This window comes from Elgaria multicarinata, chromosome 1 (genome assembly GCF_023053635.1).
Source record: "Elgaria multicarinata webbii isolate HBS135686 ecotype San Diego chromosome 1, rElgMul1.1.pri, whole genome shotgun sequence".
NCBI classification, from domain to species: domain Eukaryota; kingdom Metazoa; phylum Chordata; class Lepidosauria; order Squamata; family Anguidae; genus Elgaria; species Elgaria multicarinata.
The window spans coordinates 215,529,175-215,544,556 of record NC_086171.1 but is presented as its reverse complement, the minus strand read 5'-3'; the positions used below and the strand labels follow the sequence as shown (position 1 = coordinate 215,544,556).

The 15,382-nt window shown below is 50.6% G+C and overlaps 1 protein-coding gene across 3 annotated transcripts in view; it reads right to left on the bottom strand.

Annotated features, from left to right (window-relative positions):
• HM13 (histocompatibility minor 13) overlaps positions 1-15,382 on the bottom strand; it is a 43,775-nt gene that overhangs the window by 12,987 nt on the left and 15,406 nt on the right. For 2 of the 3 annotated variants that reach the window (XM_063147411.1, XM_063147413.1), the window contains exons 4-10: positions 14,408-14,496; positions 13,111-13,238; positions 12,077-12,202; positions 7,585-7,642; positions 3,776-3,859; positions 1,107-1,143; positions 628-730 (exon numbers count right to left, since the gene is read on the bottom strand). In XM_063147411.1, coding sequence (XP_063003481.1) covers positions 628-730; positions 1,107-1,143; positions 3,776-3,859; positions 7,585-7,642; positions 12,077-12,202; positions 13,111-13,238; positions 14,408-14,496 — 625 coding nt within the window. The remainder of the gene's footprint in view (positions 1-627; positions 731-1,106; positions 1,144-3,775; positions 3,860-7,584; positions 7,643-12,076; positions 12,203-13,110; positions 13,239-14,407; positions 14,497-15,382) is intronic. The other variant, XM_063147412.1, reaches the window with a different exon arrangement.

Below are 15,382 nucleotides of genomic sequence, written 5' to 3'. Positions count from 1 at the left end.
ACTTCAGCCCGTTATTCCGTGTCCTGCACTCTGGGAGGATCGAGAAGAGATCCCGGCCCTCCTCTGCGTGACAACCTTTTAAGGATTTGGAGAGTGCTATCATGTCTCCCCTCCATCTTCTCTTCTCCAGGCTAAACATGCCCAGTTCTTTCAGTCTCTCTTCTTCGGGCTTTGTTTCCAGACCCCCCTCCTCTGTGTGACAATCTTTTAAGTATTCCAGCCAGCTTGAGCCAGAGTCCAACGGCCCCCCAAGGCCAACCGGCTCGTCAGCACAGTGCCGAGGGAGGGGCAAGCTGCCGTGAGGGGCTGGTCAGAGGTTCTAAATCCCAGAAGCCCCCTGTTCAGCCACCGTCAGGTCAGCACGTTTTGCAAAGCTGGCATTCAAGGCAGGACTAGGCAAGGGAGAAGCCCTGTGGCTGCATGGGACTTCCTGGGGGTAGTGTGGGGGGGAGGGTGGGGGAGGGCGCCAAGATTTCAGCGTGGGACCCAGCTCCTCCTCCCCTTTCCTTCCCTGCTTCCGCCCTCCAACACCCAAAGCCATCTGTTTCAAAGAAGAGGCAAGAACCGTGCAGGGCGGGGGGCCCATAAGGCACAGGTGGACTTTTGGCCCGGACAAAGGCAGCTCACCTGGGCGTGCTTGAAGATGTGCATGATAAAGATGGTGAGGCCCAGCCCGAAAATGTAAGCCACAAAACTGGTGTAGAAGTACGTGTGCGTGTTCTTCTTGAGGCTGCATTGGGATAAGGAAGAGCGGGTGTTAGGGTGCGCCGGGGACCAACAGCAGCCCCCAATCAAGGTGTAGGTGGGGGATACGGGCAACATTATTTATTTATTACATTTTTATACCGCCCAATAGCCGAAGCTCTCTGGGCGGTTCACAAAATTTAAATTAAAGTAACGTAACACACGGGCAGGCGCCCGGGTCCCTACAGCCAGAGAAAAGCCAGCGGGGCCTTCGTCCCCCACCCCGTTTCCCACCAACGCACCCCGACTGGTCTTTCCAGAGGCCAGAAAGCCCTGTGACATTTTCCAAAGGCCAGAAAGTCACTTGGCAGTATCGTATTGCAAACACAGCTCACCCCCGCCCAATCCATAGAGAGACTTACCTGATGTCAAAGCGCAGCAGCAGAGCGATGAAGATTCCTGCGGGGGTGGGGGGTGGGGGGGTGAGAGAAGGAAGTCAGTGTTAGGGACGAGCAGAGGACCGTGGGGCAAACCTCCCCCTCTGCTTTTCTCAATAGCGGATCCGGGTTTCCCAGGTATCTGTAACGTCTCAGCTCCCTCTTGTGGCTGAAAAGCAACATCGGGGCCACTCCTTGGAATCGTTGGCCTGGACAGACCACTGGGCCCACAGCTCCATGTCAGGGATGTCATAGAATAGCAGAGTTGGAAGGGGCCTGCAAGGCCATCGAGTCCAACCCCCTGCACAATGCAGGAATCCACCCTAAAGCATCCCTGACAGAGGGTTGTCCAGCTGCCTCTTGAAGGCCTCTAGTGTGGGAGAGCCCACAACCTCCCTAGGTAACTGATTCCACCATCACACTGCTCTAACAGTCAGGAAGTTTTTCCTGATGTCCAGCCGGAATCTGGCTTCCTTTAACTTGAGCCTGTTATTCCGTGTCCTGCACTCTGGGAGGATCGAGAAGAGATCCTGGCCCTCCTCTGGGTGACAACCTTTTAAGTACTTGAAGAGTGCTATCAGGTCTCCCCTCCATCTTCTCTTCTCCAGGCTAAACCTGCCCTGTTCTTTCAGTCTCTCTTCATAGGGCTTTGTTTCCAGACCCCTGATCATCCTGGTTGCCCTCCTCTGAACACGCTCCAGCTTGTCTGCGTCCTTCTTGAATTGTGGAGCCCAGAACTGGACGCAATACTCTAGATGAGGCCTAACCAGGGCCGAATAGAGAGGAAAGTTAAAATTTCTATCATCTATAGTTTTAGATTTGCTCACAGAAGAAGATTATGCAGAAAGCTGTTCATCATCAAAGCCAGCCACCTGGACTTTGGCAGGGCATTTGCATTGAGCAGGGGGTTGGACTCGATGGCCTTGTAGGCCCCTTCCAACTCTGCTATTCTATGATTCTATGATTCTAGAGCAGCCTTCCTCAATCTGGGGCACTCCAGATGTGTTGGACTGCATCTCCCAGAATGCCCCAGCCAGCTGGCTGGGGCATTCTGGGAGTTGTAGTCCAAAACAACTGGAGCGCCCCAGGTTGAGGAAGACTGTTGTAGAGTGACTTGATTGCCAATTAATAGCTAAATTAGTTATACAGATAATATAATATAAATATAATATAAATATATTTTTATCAAACTAAACTCTGTAGATTCTAGTTATCTTTGCTGTCTTTAGCTGTGTCTCCGCATATTAAAATCTTCCAGCTGTCTTCTTTCTAACAAGAGAAACTTAGCTACCTCGACAAGGGAAAGGGAAGAGCTGGCAGAGTATGAAGGTCCCCAATTTCCCCAAGACTTCCCCCCACCCCGTCCTCCTGCTCTGTGAGGTGCTGAGATCCAGGTGGAGCGAGTTTGCACCCCCCACTGCGCGCCTCACTCAAGGTTTCCCATAAAAGGACCAAGCCCCACACCATGCCCTCCCTCCCCAGCACATCCTAATGGGACCGACCCCCCCGTGGAGAGCACAGAACTATTAACCAGACTTCGTCAAGAGCTCAGTGCCCAAACAGCCAGGTTTGGCGGCTGTTTTAGGTGTCGAGGGTCAGCGAAATCACCCCCATGCTCTCCTTTACAGCCGAGAGAAGCTGTCTTAGCCACATAGCAGAGAGCCGTATCTCCAGCAGCAGAGAGCCGGTCTGCACGATTGCAGGGTGGTTAATAAGTCCCCTGTAGCTTGTTAACCACCCTAATGGCTCAGTTCAGACAACGCAGTAGTCAACGCAGTGTGAAAACTCCACTCAGAGCTCCTAGGGCAGGGGTTCTTAACCGGTGGGGTACGCCTCCCCAGGGGAGGTTTGGACCGACTCCAGGGGAGGTGCGAGTAGCCTCTCAACTATAAATTGTCTATTTTACAAGTACATAGCAGCGCAGCTTGGCCCAACCTTATATCTTTCTATTAAACTTGGGAGCTACGACGTAGCTCATTTGTACACCACGTGCGTGATTGTAGCTATCGTTACCTGCTACACGTGCGTTAGCTTTCGTGAAGGACAATCAATCTTTCAAGGTGACTGCTTTGTTCTAAGTCATTTTCTTCCGGTTTATTGCAAAAAGTATTATTATAATACTTTTATAAGAGATCCTGGCCCTCCTCTGTGTGACAAACTTTTTAAGGATTTGAAGAGTGCTCTCATGTCTCCCCTCAATCTTCTCTTCTCCAGGCTAAACAGGCCCAGTTCTTTCAGCCTCTCTTCATAGGGCTTTGTTTCCAGACCCCTGATCATCCTGGTTGCCCTCCTCTGAACACACTCCAGCTTGTCTGCGTCCTTCTTGAATTGTGGAGCCCAGAACTGGACGCAATACTCTAGGTGAGGCCTAACCAGGGCCGAATAGAGAGGAACCAGTACCTCCCGTGATTTGGAAGCTACACTTCTATTAATGCAGCCCAAAATAGCATTTGCCTTTCTTGCAGCCATATCACACTGTTGGCTCATATTCAGCTTGTGAATATTCAGCTCTGCTCAAATGCTTCCTCCACGTCAGGGCGTGTGTGGAAGCCGTCTCCCCACACCCACCCCATAGGCCAGAGAGGCCAACTGACTCAGGAGGGCCATTCCAACCCACTGAATTGAACCAGGCGCACACGCTTCCTCCGCCTTACCTGGGATGACGATGTCCCCCAGGCCCAGCATGGCAAAGTTGTCGGCCTCCAAGCCTTTCTCTAGCAGATCTTGAGGGAAAACCACTGGAGGGAAGAAGCAGGAGGATTAAAATGCGGCTGATACTATTCAAAAGGAGGTCTGATGACTGGAATCTACATCCAAGCGTCTTTGAACACACCTTTACATCCTGCCTCTCCTAGTGCAGGAGGCAGGGCTTTAACAAGAACGCCCCGCATTGTCACTGAAACAGTTTCAAGTTGAGAGAAAACGAGGCAGCAGTATTTAAATGATCAACATGGACCACAGCTCAAACGGGGCCCCTTTCAGCACAGCCCGGCTCACTCCAGCCTCGGATGAACCTTGCACTGTTCCCAAAGGCTAGAAGAGAGGAGCAAAGGCAAATCCTCTGAGCTCCTGAAGACAAGCCTCGTAACTCTGGGGGCTACTACTGAAAAGGCCCCGTTCTAAGCCTCCCGCAATGAAGGAGCACCAAGTAGGGTACTACCACATGGGGCGAGGCGCTCAGTGCTGAAAGTAGCCTGGGAAGGTTTCTTGAATTGGGCCAAGTTGCTGTAGAACAAGGTAGAAAATGCTCCTGCCTCCCCACTCTGGAGACAACACTGTAGCATTCTGCAGCAGCTAAAGCTCTGAGATCTTCTTCAGGGGTAGCAGAGCCCTTTAAAGTGCACTTCAGGGGGCTAAGAAACCCCTCTTCTCCCCTACACCTACTGAGGAACTGGGTTCTGTGTACTGTATGATCTCCAACATCCTGCTCCGTCACGTAGTGGGTGGGCCATGAACTGCATCAAGTCCCCATTTCTGCAACAGGTCCTCCTAACCTGGCCACCGCCCTGGCACAGGGTCATAAAAGAGTCCGATGGCGAGAGCTGAATATCGTGAGCACCCAAAACAGGGCAGTGGCCCCAGAAACCCCATCTCCCTCTCTAGGGTTCCTGCCCCTTTCTTCACTTCTTCACACAGCGCAGAGTTAAATTATGGAACTCACTGCCACAAGATGTAGTGATGGCCACCAAATGGAATGGCTTTAAAAGGGATAAATGCCTGGAGGAGGCGATCAGTGGCTACTAGACCTGATGGTTGTGTGCTATCTCCAGTATCTGAGGTAGTAAGCCTGTGTGCCCCAGTTGCTGGGGAACATGGGTGGGAGGGTGCTGTTGCACCATGTCCTGCTTGTTCATCCCTGGCCGATGGCTGGTTGGCCCCTGTGTGAACAGAATGCTGGGCTAGATGGACCCTCGGTCTGATCCAGCATGGGTGGTCTTACAATATATTCTTATAGTGACATATTACTAGGGCTTTGCTTCGCTTCGCTTCTTAGAATCGATAGCGGAGCGGCCTGATTCGCCTCCGACAAAGGCGGAGACGGATCGGGTCGGGGGAGCTGCGGATCGAGACCAAGCGGATCGAGATCCTTTGCCTCAATCCGGAGCTCCGAAAAAAAGGTAAGTGTGGCGGGAGGGGGCTTACCTGGCGGCGGCACAGCTAGGTAAGGGGGCAGGAGGGGAGGGGGGCTTACCTGCCCCCGTCGCGGTCCGGCGGTGGCTTCAACTGAGGCCTGGGCCTCAGTTGAAGCTGCTGCTGGACAGTGACAGAGGGAGGTAAGTGGTGAGGAGGAGGGGGGGCTTACCTGGCTCCGGATGCTCAGATTTGCTGGGCATTGATTTTCAATGCAAGTCTATGGGGGGGGGGAGAGGGAACACGGAGCTCTGATCCAGATCTGGAGCCCCGCAGCACAGCGGAGTGGAGCATAGGCAGATCAATGCGGAGCAGACCCGATCCAGAAGTTGCAGATCGGGATCCAGAGCGGATCATGGGGTCTGTGCACAGCCCTACTTATTACTACTCTTTGTAACTTATGCATTTTATGCTGGGTACCAGGACAGATTAGGGATTCTGCTGGTGGAGGTGCCTTGAGTTATTGGGGAAAAGGCAGGAAATAATTATAATCAGCAGTGAGTATTCTGAACCAGCACCTGGATGGGGTAATGAGATGGATAAGGGCCAATAAACGGAGACTCAATCCAGACAAGACAAAGTGGCTCTTCTGCCCAGCTAAGTGATGTTTAACCTGTTCTGGAGAGGGGGTGCATTCCCTCTAAGGATCAGGTTCATAGTTTGGGGGTGCTCTTTGGTCCAGCACTGTCACTAGAGGCACAGGTGGCAAAGAGCACCTTTCATCAGCTTAGGCTGATATACCAGCTGCGCCCTTATCTGGACAGAGATAGCCTAGCTACAGTGATCCATGCTCTGATCACCTCTCGTTTGGATTACTGCAATGCGTTCTACGTGGGGCTGCCTTTGAAAACGGTCCGGAAGCTTCAGCTGGTACAAAACAGGGCAGCAAGATTGTTAACAGGGATTAGCTAATGTGGAGACAGGAGAGTGAGTAAGAACATCAGAACAGCCCTACTGGTTCAGACCAAGGGTCCATCTAGTCCAACGTTCTGTTCGCACAGTGGCCAAACAGCTGTCAATCAGGGACCCACAAGCAGGACATAGAATCATAGTATAGTAGAGTTGGAAGGGGCCTACAAGGCCATCGAGTCCAACCCCCTGCTCAAGGCAGGAATCCACCCTAAAGCATCCCTGACAGAGGGTTGTCCAGCTGCCTCTTGAAAGCCTCTAGTGTGGGAGAGGCCACAACCTCACCAGGCAACTGATTTCATTGTCATACTGGTCTAACAGTCAGGAAGTTTTTTCCTGATGTCCAGCTGGAATCTGGCTTCCTTTAACTTGAGCCCATTATTCGGTGTCCTGCACTCTGGGAGGATTGAGAAGAGATCCTGGCCCTCCTCTGGGGGGACAACCTTTTAAGTATTTGAAGAGTGCTCGCATGTCTCCCTTCCATCTTCTCTTCTCCAGGCTAAACATGCCCAGTTCTTTCAGTCTCTCTTCATAGGGCTTTGTTTCCAGACCCCTGATCATCCTGGCTGCCCTCCTCTGAACACGCTCCAGCTTGTCTGCATCCTTCTTGAATTGTGGAGCCCCGAACTGGACGCAATACTCTAGATGAGGCCTAACCAGGGCCTAACCATGGTGCAACAGCACCCTCCCACCCATGCTCCCCAGCAACTGGTGCACACAGGCTTATTGCCTCTGATTCCTGGAGGTAGCATATAATGCTAGTTCATTTCTGGACCCGATTCAAAGTGTTGGCATTAACATTCAAACCTCTAAATGGCTTGGGGCCAGGTTACCCGAAGGACTGTCTCTTCCCATATATACCTGCCCAGACTGAAACGTCGTCTTCTGTGGCCAAAGGAAATGAGGTGCGTGGCTATTAAGAAGAGGGCCTTTTCTGTTGTCGCAGAATGAGCTTTCCGGGGAAGCTCCTACACTGAACTCTTTTGGGACCTTTTAATTCTCCCAAGCATTTTAGTTTTTCAGTTTCTCTTTTAAAACTATTACGGTATTTTAAATCTTTGCACTGCTGCTAGGTTCCGTTTGGTTATTATTATTATTTTATTATAATTTTAAACCTTTGTGTTGCATTCTGTGGTATTAATCCTTGTGAACTGCCCAGCAGTATAGAAACGTAATAAATAAATAAAGCAAGCAGCAGTTCAGGGGATGAGATTTGCCCCCACCAACCTAGAGCCCCTCCAGATGTGTGGCACTGGAATTCCCAGCATGCCTCAGGCAGTGTGGCTGGCCGTGGCATGCTGGGGGATCATGGAAAAGGGGTCTCAGCCGCTCACGCTGGAATCAGGGCTGGTTGGCATTTGCTCATACGCCCGCTGCTGCTGCTGCTGCTGCTGCCACCAGAAGGCTAAAGCCAGCTACTCACATTTGATGGGTGCCTCAAATGACTTGGCAACAGTGACCATCACGTTGGTGCCAAAGACCTAGGGAAGAGGAGAGCAGGGTCAAGGACTGCTGGACAGGCAGGCACCCCACCACGGCAGCTGGCCTGCGGAGAACAGGCCTCCCCAAACAGGTTGCAACACGCGACTCCCTCGAATATTACTTCTTCCTTTGCATGCTCAGGCCTCTTTGGACTGTTTAGGGTGGATAATTTGTAGTTCATAGAATCATAGCATAGCAGAGTTGGAAGGGGCCTACAAGGCCATCGAGTCCAACCCCCTGCTCAATGCAGGAATCCACCCTAAAGCATCCCTGACAGATGCTTCTTGAAGGCCTCCAGTGTGGGAGAGCCCACAACCTCCCTAGGTAACTGTTTCCATTGTCATACTGCTCTAACAGGAAGTTTTTCCTGATGTCCAGCAGGAATCTGGCTTCCTTTAACTTGAGCCCGTTATTCCGCGTCCTGCACTCTGGGAGGATCGAGAAGAGATCCTGGCCCTCCTCTGTGTGACAAATACTCTTTAAGTATTTGAAGAGTGCTCTCATGTCTCCCCTCCATCTTCTCTTCTCCAGGCTAAACATGCCCAGTTCTTTCAGTCTCTCTTCATAGGGCTTTGCTTCCAGACCCCTGATCACCCTGGTTGCCCTCCTCTGAACACACTCCAGCTTCTTCCTTCGCTCCACTTTTAAAGCACCTAGCCTGACCTACGGTATGGGCTCAGGGCGGGCAACACGAGATTAGAAGTGCTTTAAAAAACAACAAGAAGACTATGAATGCACCACAAATCAATCTTCACCAGCCTGACAAGGTGGGATTCAACTCATCCTGCCAAAAGCTTACGGTCCTTCTCCTTAGGCACCACATGAAGTTGCCAGTGGCCCTCCTAAATCTGCCACTCCCTAGTTCTCAATGAGCTTCGTCATCTTTGGGTATCTGCAGGCACCTCACCCTACCCCAAGGAACCTTTCGTGCAAGCACTGAGTCATTACTGACTCTTGGAGGAACGCCAGCTTTCGCTGACGTTTTCCTGGCAGGCCTTATAGCGGGGTGGTTTGCCGTTGCCTTCCCCGGCCGTTATTACCTTTCCCCCAGCTAGCTGGGTACTCATTTTACCGACCTCGGGAGGATGGAAGGCTGAGTCGACCCGAGCCGGCTGCCTGAAACTAGCTTCCGCTGGGATCGAACTCAGGCCATGGGGAGAGTTTTGGCTGTAGAAACTGCTGCTTTACTCCTCTGCGCCACATGAGGTGGATAAAAATCAATGATTTTTTAAAATAAATTTGAAAAATATCGGATTTTTAAAAAATTTAAACCGGATTTTTTTTAATAAAATGCTTTCTGAGGAAAAATCTATCTAAAGATAGTTTTCTATTTAAGATACATTATAGTCCAAAGGTTATTCATCATAACATGACATCAGTTTCCCAGAGGACCTTTTCTTCTGTCACCCCCAGATTGTGGAATGGCCTTTCCGGAGGAGATTCATAAAATTAACTCTCTGTGTGATTTTAAGGCAGCTTTCAAGACTAGCCTTTTCCGGCAGGCCTATCCAGATCAATGTAAAATCAAGAATTTTTAAGATGTATTGATTCCTGTATTAATGTTGTTCCCTGCCTCGATCCAAAGGGAGAGGCGGGTAAGAAATAATTTATTATCATCATCATCATGAAATTATGTAGCATGAGGCTATATATTCATGCAATGTTTAAATTTCGGGGTAAATGAATTTCATTAATCCATTCACAATGTCATGCTCTTCTTCCAGAGGTTTCTGTAAGATTATGGGGCCATTTTTCTATCTAGAACAGCCTTCCTCAACCTGGGGCGCTCCAGATGTGTTGGACTGCATCTCCCAGAATGCCCCAGCCAGCTGGCTGGGGCATTCTGGGAGTTGTAGTCCAACACATCTGGAGCGCCCCAGGTTGAGGAAGGCTGATCTAGAAGATATTATCACAGAGGCTTGGTTTTACAGTTCTCAAAACTGTGAATTTGTGTCTGCTGAGATCACAAACCCATTGTGCCTTTGCAAATCTATGTACACAGAGTCAACCCCTGACCTCTTAAGTGCTAAGTTTCCAAAAATTCAATGAATAGAGTGCACTTTTTTTAGGGGCGGGGTGGGGGTGGGGGAAGTCACATGATTAAATCAAGTCTTTCTGAGTAGTGATTTAAATCAAATTCATTTAAATCAAATCCACCCTGCCTCCAAGTCATCCATCTTTTGCTTTTCTCAGAGTGTCGACAGAAAGTTTTCTTATACTGATACCCCTTTTTAAGCCTCTCCCAAAGATCAATCTGCTCCACAAAACCTTCGGCATAATCCCGCAGTCATACAAAGAAAAGGCACAAAATATTCTTTTACGAAGCGTATTAAACTAGAAACGGAGTTAAGGAAAAGAAATGAACACTGTACATGACCCTTCACTAGGTAAGTTAATGAATGCATGTCATGCCCTCCCCTTGGAGGCCCAACTGGCACGGGCACAGGCTTCATTTAGGCGCCAGGTTAAGACGTGGCTTTTGAACAAAGCCCTTGACGGCTAAATTCACCAAGCCTGTTGTGGCGTTAACTCACAACGGATTATATTGTATATGTCTGGATTAGTATGTCTGGTAAGTAGGGAATGTTAGAACTGAGTGGGTGAGGTTTATGATCTATCCCAGTCGTTCCCAATTAGCTAAGTACTGCGGACCCCTTGTTTTTCAAATGCCAAGCCACGGACCCCCTGCTTTTGAAAAAATTGTTATCTCTACGGTAGTTACCTGTGCGAAGCAATTTTTTTGGAGAAAATAAGGGGTAGCCCCTAATAAGCAAAGGATTTTAGGTATATTAAAAAACAGACCATAAAATTTGTGATATTTGTGATATTACCACGCAAAAATGACAAGGATTTAGTTAGGAATATAAAGCCGAATTTAATTTTACCAACGTCTAGTTTACAAATGAACAAATTGTGACCTGTCGAGCAGCTACTAAACCTAAATGTGATGGAAGAAATCATGCCTCTTCTTGTCCCGAACAATCCCTTCCACATCCGGTTCAGTATTTCCTACTTTTAACCTCAAATCTGGATCAACATTGAGCCGATTTCTATGCTTGTTCTTCATATAACAAAATGTCGAAAATGTTTGTTCACAAAGATAGGTGGAACAAAAGGGAACTAGATGTTTCAAAGCTTTTTCACCTAACTTCTTATAATCAGGAAAAACCTTCGCCCAGAATTGGTCCAGTCTATGTTCTTTGAAAAATGAGCTCAATGAACCATCACAAGTCACGTCAACAAGTGCGTCTCGCTCTTCCGCAGATGGAGTCGTTAGTTGTACATCACCACATTCAAAAGGATTCCTTATCCATGAGTTTTCAGGATTAGGTGCAGGGAAGTAATCTCTGAAGCTAGTCGCTAAATCACGCAAGTAGTTCCGCGCATGACGTCACCGTCGAAGCAAACGGAGCGCGGGAGGCGTCGTACCTTGCAGAGCTAATATGTGAATGGTGCCACGGACTCCCTGGGGTCTGCGGACCACCAATTGGGAACTACTGATCTATCCTATTCTTTTACTATGTACAGCACCATGTACATTGATGGCGCTATATAAATAAATAAATAATAATGACAGGTGAGGGGGGGAAGAAGAGTATATAAGGAATATGTTGGGAGTTTGTGGGAGATTTGGAGATTTACCTTCTGCCCACCCCTGGTTTTAAAACACGGGTTGTCGTTACATATGAACAGGGCCGGCGCCAGACTATATTGCACCCTAGGCAGGCGCGTTCTGAAGCCGCACCCCCGCTCGCTCACTCACTGCCCCCTCACTCACCTGACCACCCGCTCACTCACTGCTCCCCCCCCCACCCGCTTGCCCGCCCACCCGCCCGTTCGCCGCTCCGGCTCCCCCCATCGCTCACCCCCCCCCCGCTCGCTTGCTCACCACTACGGCTCCTCCCTTGCTCGCCCACTCACCGCCCGCTCGCTCCCGGCTTTGAAGCCAGGACGCTGGGGTTGGAGGGCGGGGCAGAGACTTTGAAGCGGAGCACCTGGAAGTGGCTTCCTGGCGCGTCATACTGAAGCCTCCGCCTCCAACCCCAGCATCCTGGCTTCGAAGGAGCCAGGACGCTGGGGTTGGGCGGGGGCTGGGGCTTTGGAACAGCACACCCGGAAGCCGCTCTAGGAGAGCAGCTTCCGGGTACGCTGTTCGGCGCCCTCGTTTGCTTGGCGCTCTAGGCGGCCGACTGAGTTGCCTCTATGGCAGCACCGGGCCTGCATATGAACCCAGAACCATGGGTTGTTCAGTGGTTGTTTCACCAGGCTACAGAGGTGGCAGTCAAGAGCGATCCAGAAAACAGCTCTGCATGGCAGTATGACAGCGCGACTACTGCATTTGAGACACAGGGAGGGAGCGAGCAAAGGAAGAGGGAGACAAACAACCCAGGGATTGAGAAAACAAGCTACGGTGTAGTCCGTCGTGTGCTTACCCAGAAGACATCGTAGACGAAGAGGCCCCCGAGCAGGATGCAGCCAGTGCTGACGTTGTTCAAGTGCAGCAGCTCCACCCCGTTGAGTGAGAAGGCCAGTCCAAAGAGGTTGTTGGCAATCCAATGCTGGGGACCGGAAGGGCGGTTGCAGATCAGCACCCAGCACAGGTGCGCCACGCCTCTCCCCCACCCCCTTGCCGTGTGCTGTAGCTGCTCTAGCTTTCTCTGGGAGACGAATGAGGTGAAGTGCTAGGCAATTTACAAAGCTTTATTGCAAGCAATAAACACTTCCGTAAGACAAACCGGGTGCTTTCTGTGAAACTCTCCTTAAGGCGAAAGCTATGCAAACTAAGCAAGACAATTGTCTGTTCAAAGAAAAGGCTTTTCAAATGTTCATAACTTCAAGGTGGTTGATCATAGAATCATAGAATAGCAGAGTTGGAAGGGGCCTACAAGGCCATCGAGTCCAACCCCCTGCTCAATGCAGGAATCCACCCTAAAGCGTCCCTGACAGATGGTTGTCCAGCTGCCTCTTGAAGGCCTCTAGTGTGGGAGAGCCCACAACCTCCCCAGGTAACTGATGCGTGGACAATTTCTCATGCAATCTATCTGTCTCTTTGCTGCTAACTTCGCTGAACGTCTTAGTTTCCGGCGATTCCTAGCATCAAGTAAGGTTTCTGAATGCCCACCCCCGGAAGTTGACTCCCTGTCCCCTGAAAGTATAAAATTTGGCTTTGAAGAGATAAGACTCTGGAGGGGGGCAGATTCTCAGTTGAAGCTTCTCCCTTGTGAACCTCCTCCCCCACTGGTTCTAACTGCCTGGTGTCTGGCTCGGTGTCTTCTGAGTCTGAATCTGTTTCTGACTGATTACCTGCATCACCTGCTCCCAATACAGGAGCAGTAGGGCTATACATGACACTCCTTTCCTCCTCAAGTCCTGCAGGGAAACTGCAAACTAGCTCCCTGGGTTCTGCAGATCCGCCCAGGTTCCGCCTGGCCAGGAACCCCCAGCCTTCGCCAACAGCTCTGCCTACCTTCCTCAGCAGGTACCAGACTCCGACGACGCTGCTCATGGCCAGGCACACAAGGTCCTTGGTGTCAAATTCGTAGTTCACAATCTCTGCAACAAAAGCCACCACGCCGTTGTCACCTTTGTCAGCTTCTTTAATACAAAGCAAGAGTAAAAGATGGGCAACACAGAGTCACCCTGGTTGTTTTGCCAAGGAGCCAAGAGAGCCAGCAAGCGGCCTGTTCGGTACCAACACTAACAACAGAGGCAGATGCCGTACGGCAAGCTGGACCACCAGACCACCGAGCCCAGTGCTATCTATTCTGAATGGCAGCTGCTCTCACGTTCTTGGGAAGAGAGAGCGCCTCCCCAGCCCGAATGCCCAAGTTCCCTTAACACAGGGAGCAGTGGAGACCAAGTCTGAGACCTTCCGCATGCGAAGTATGCACACACTGCTACCGAGTTCAGGGGAGGTGCTGTGGCTCAGCGGAAGGGCCCAGGATTCGATCCCTGGCTAGTAACAGGTGATGGGGGAGACCGCTGAACCCCCGGCAGTCAGCACAGAGGACACCAGCCGGGATGGAGCAAGGTTCTGACTCAGCCTAAGACCACCAAGGGCCCCTTCCCAAGCCAAGGCTTCAATCAGGCATTTAAAGCAATCGTAATGGTGAAGCCTCCCCGGGTCCCCTTTGCCCTCCTCCAGCCCATGCCTTGGAATAGCCTCCACGTTCCTATTTGGCAGCCGCTGCAGTGTGTCCCCCCACCCCCAAGAAAAATGTCTTTTCTGAACCAGCCTGGCCACTCTCTCTACTCCCCGACAGCCCAAATCCTGGACCTTTCTCCAGCCCATCTCTTGCAAGCAGCAACCCCTGAGAAGACCCAAAGGCAACACTCCAGGCACAGCATTCCAAGGTACCCATCCACACATTTTTACAGTTAAGTAGGCCGTTTGCATTTATTTACACCTCGTCTTCCTACCAAAAAACCCAACTCTCTTGTGGGCTGCATTTGGTTCTCGTGTGTGTGTGTGTGTGTGTGTGTGTGTGTGTGTGTGAAATTGCTGTATGTCTGTCCAAATCATTCCCACGTTTGGGACAGTCCCACTGCCATCCGCGGCTGGAACCATTATAGCGGTGGCAGCTGGAAGGCCAGGCAGCCAACGGCACAAGGGCACCTGCCAGTATTTTGCCCCCATTAAGAGAAGTGGCAACCTACGGGCAGGTCCCACTGGCCCAAAGCAAGCAACAGCATCCAAAGGCTACCGAGAGCCTTCGGTCGGGGAGAAGTCAGGAAACGCCAAGCTGGCTGGCAGGCGGACTTACCTTCCTTATTCTCCCCAGAGCCCTGAGTGAAGAGGAGCTGGTACTGTTTGTTCGGGAAATTGGCTGGGAAGAATTTATTCATCACGGGGCTGCAGCAAGAGGGGGGAAGAGGAGAGAGAGAAAAGAACAAGCTCACTCCTTAAGAAGCACACACGATGCAACGACAGAAACGGAACTGGATGGGAATATGGATGGGGGGGGGCAGTGTCACCCACCACGCTCCACTGCTTGCCCCACGTTTCGCTCAAGGCCCACCAGCAAATGTTGGACCGCCCTGATCATGTTGGACTCGATGGCCTTGTAGGCCCCTTCCAACCCTGCTATTCTATGATTCTATGTGACTAATGCACACACCGCCACCAGTGAATCGGACAAAATTAAGTTTAATATTAAATTTATAACTTGTGCATGTTCAGCCTGACTTTGATGTGCAACAGCTCATTTACCAGTTACGCTGCGCGTCTTTTGCTTGAGAAATGACGACATCCCAAGATGTGGGGAATGGACAGGCACGGCCTTAATCAACGGGTTTCTTTTAAATTGCCCCCAAAGCACCAGCTGAGAGGACGGATGGAGAAACCGCCCTAGGGGAGGCTGTATCGTGGTGGTTCCCAAACTTTTTCAGGTAATTGCCCCCTTCGTTCCACAAACTCATGCCCAGTGCCCCCTATCCTACACTACAAAAATCATTATTCAGAATGCCTTTTAAATGGGAAGCACCCGCCACAGGCTTGCCGAGGGAGGGAGGGAGAGAAAAGAGAGCGAAAGCCTCTGTTTTGCAGCCAGCGTGGCAGGGCACACCAAGCAGGGTATGTCTCTTCATTAGCGTTTTGGTGCTTTTGAAACATTTCAATTCACCTTTAAAAGGACTCTTCTTAAATGCTATTAATACATGTGTGGATTCTTCCCCTATATGGCTTGGGACCAAACTACCTTCTCCCATAAAAAAATGTCCCTGGGTTTTAAGACCTTCTG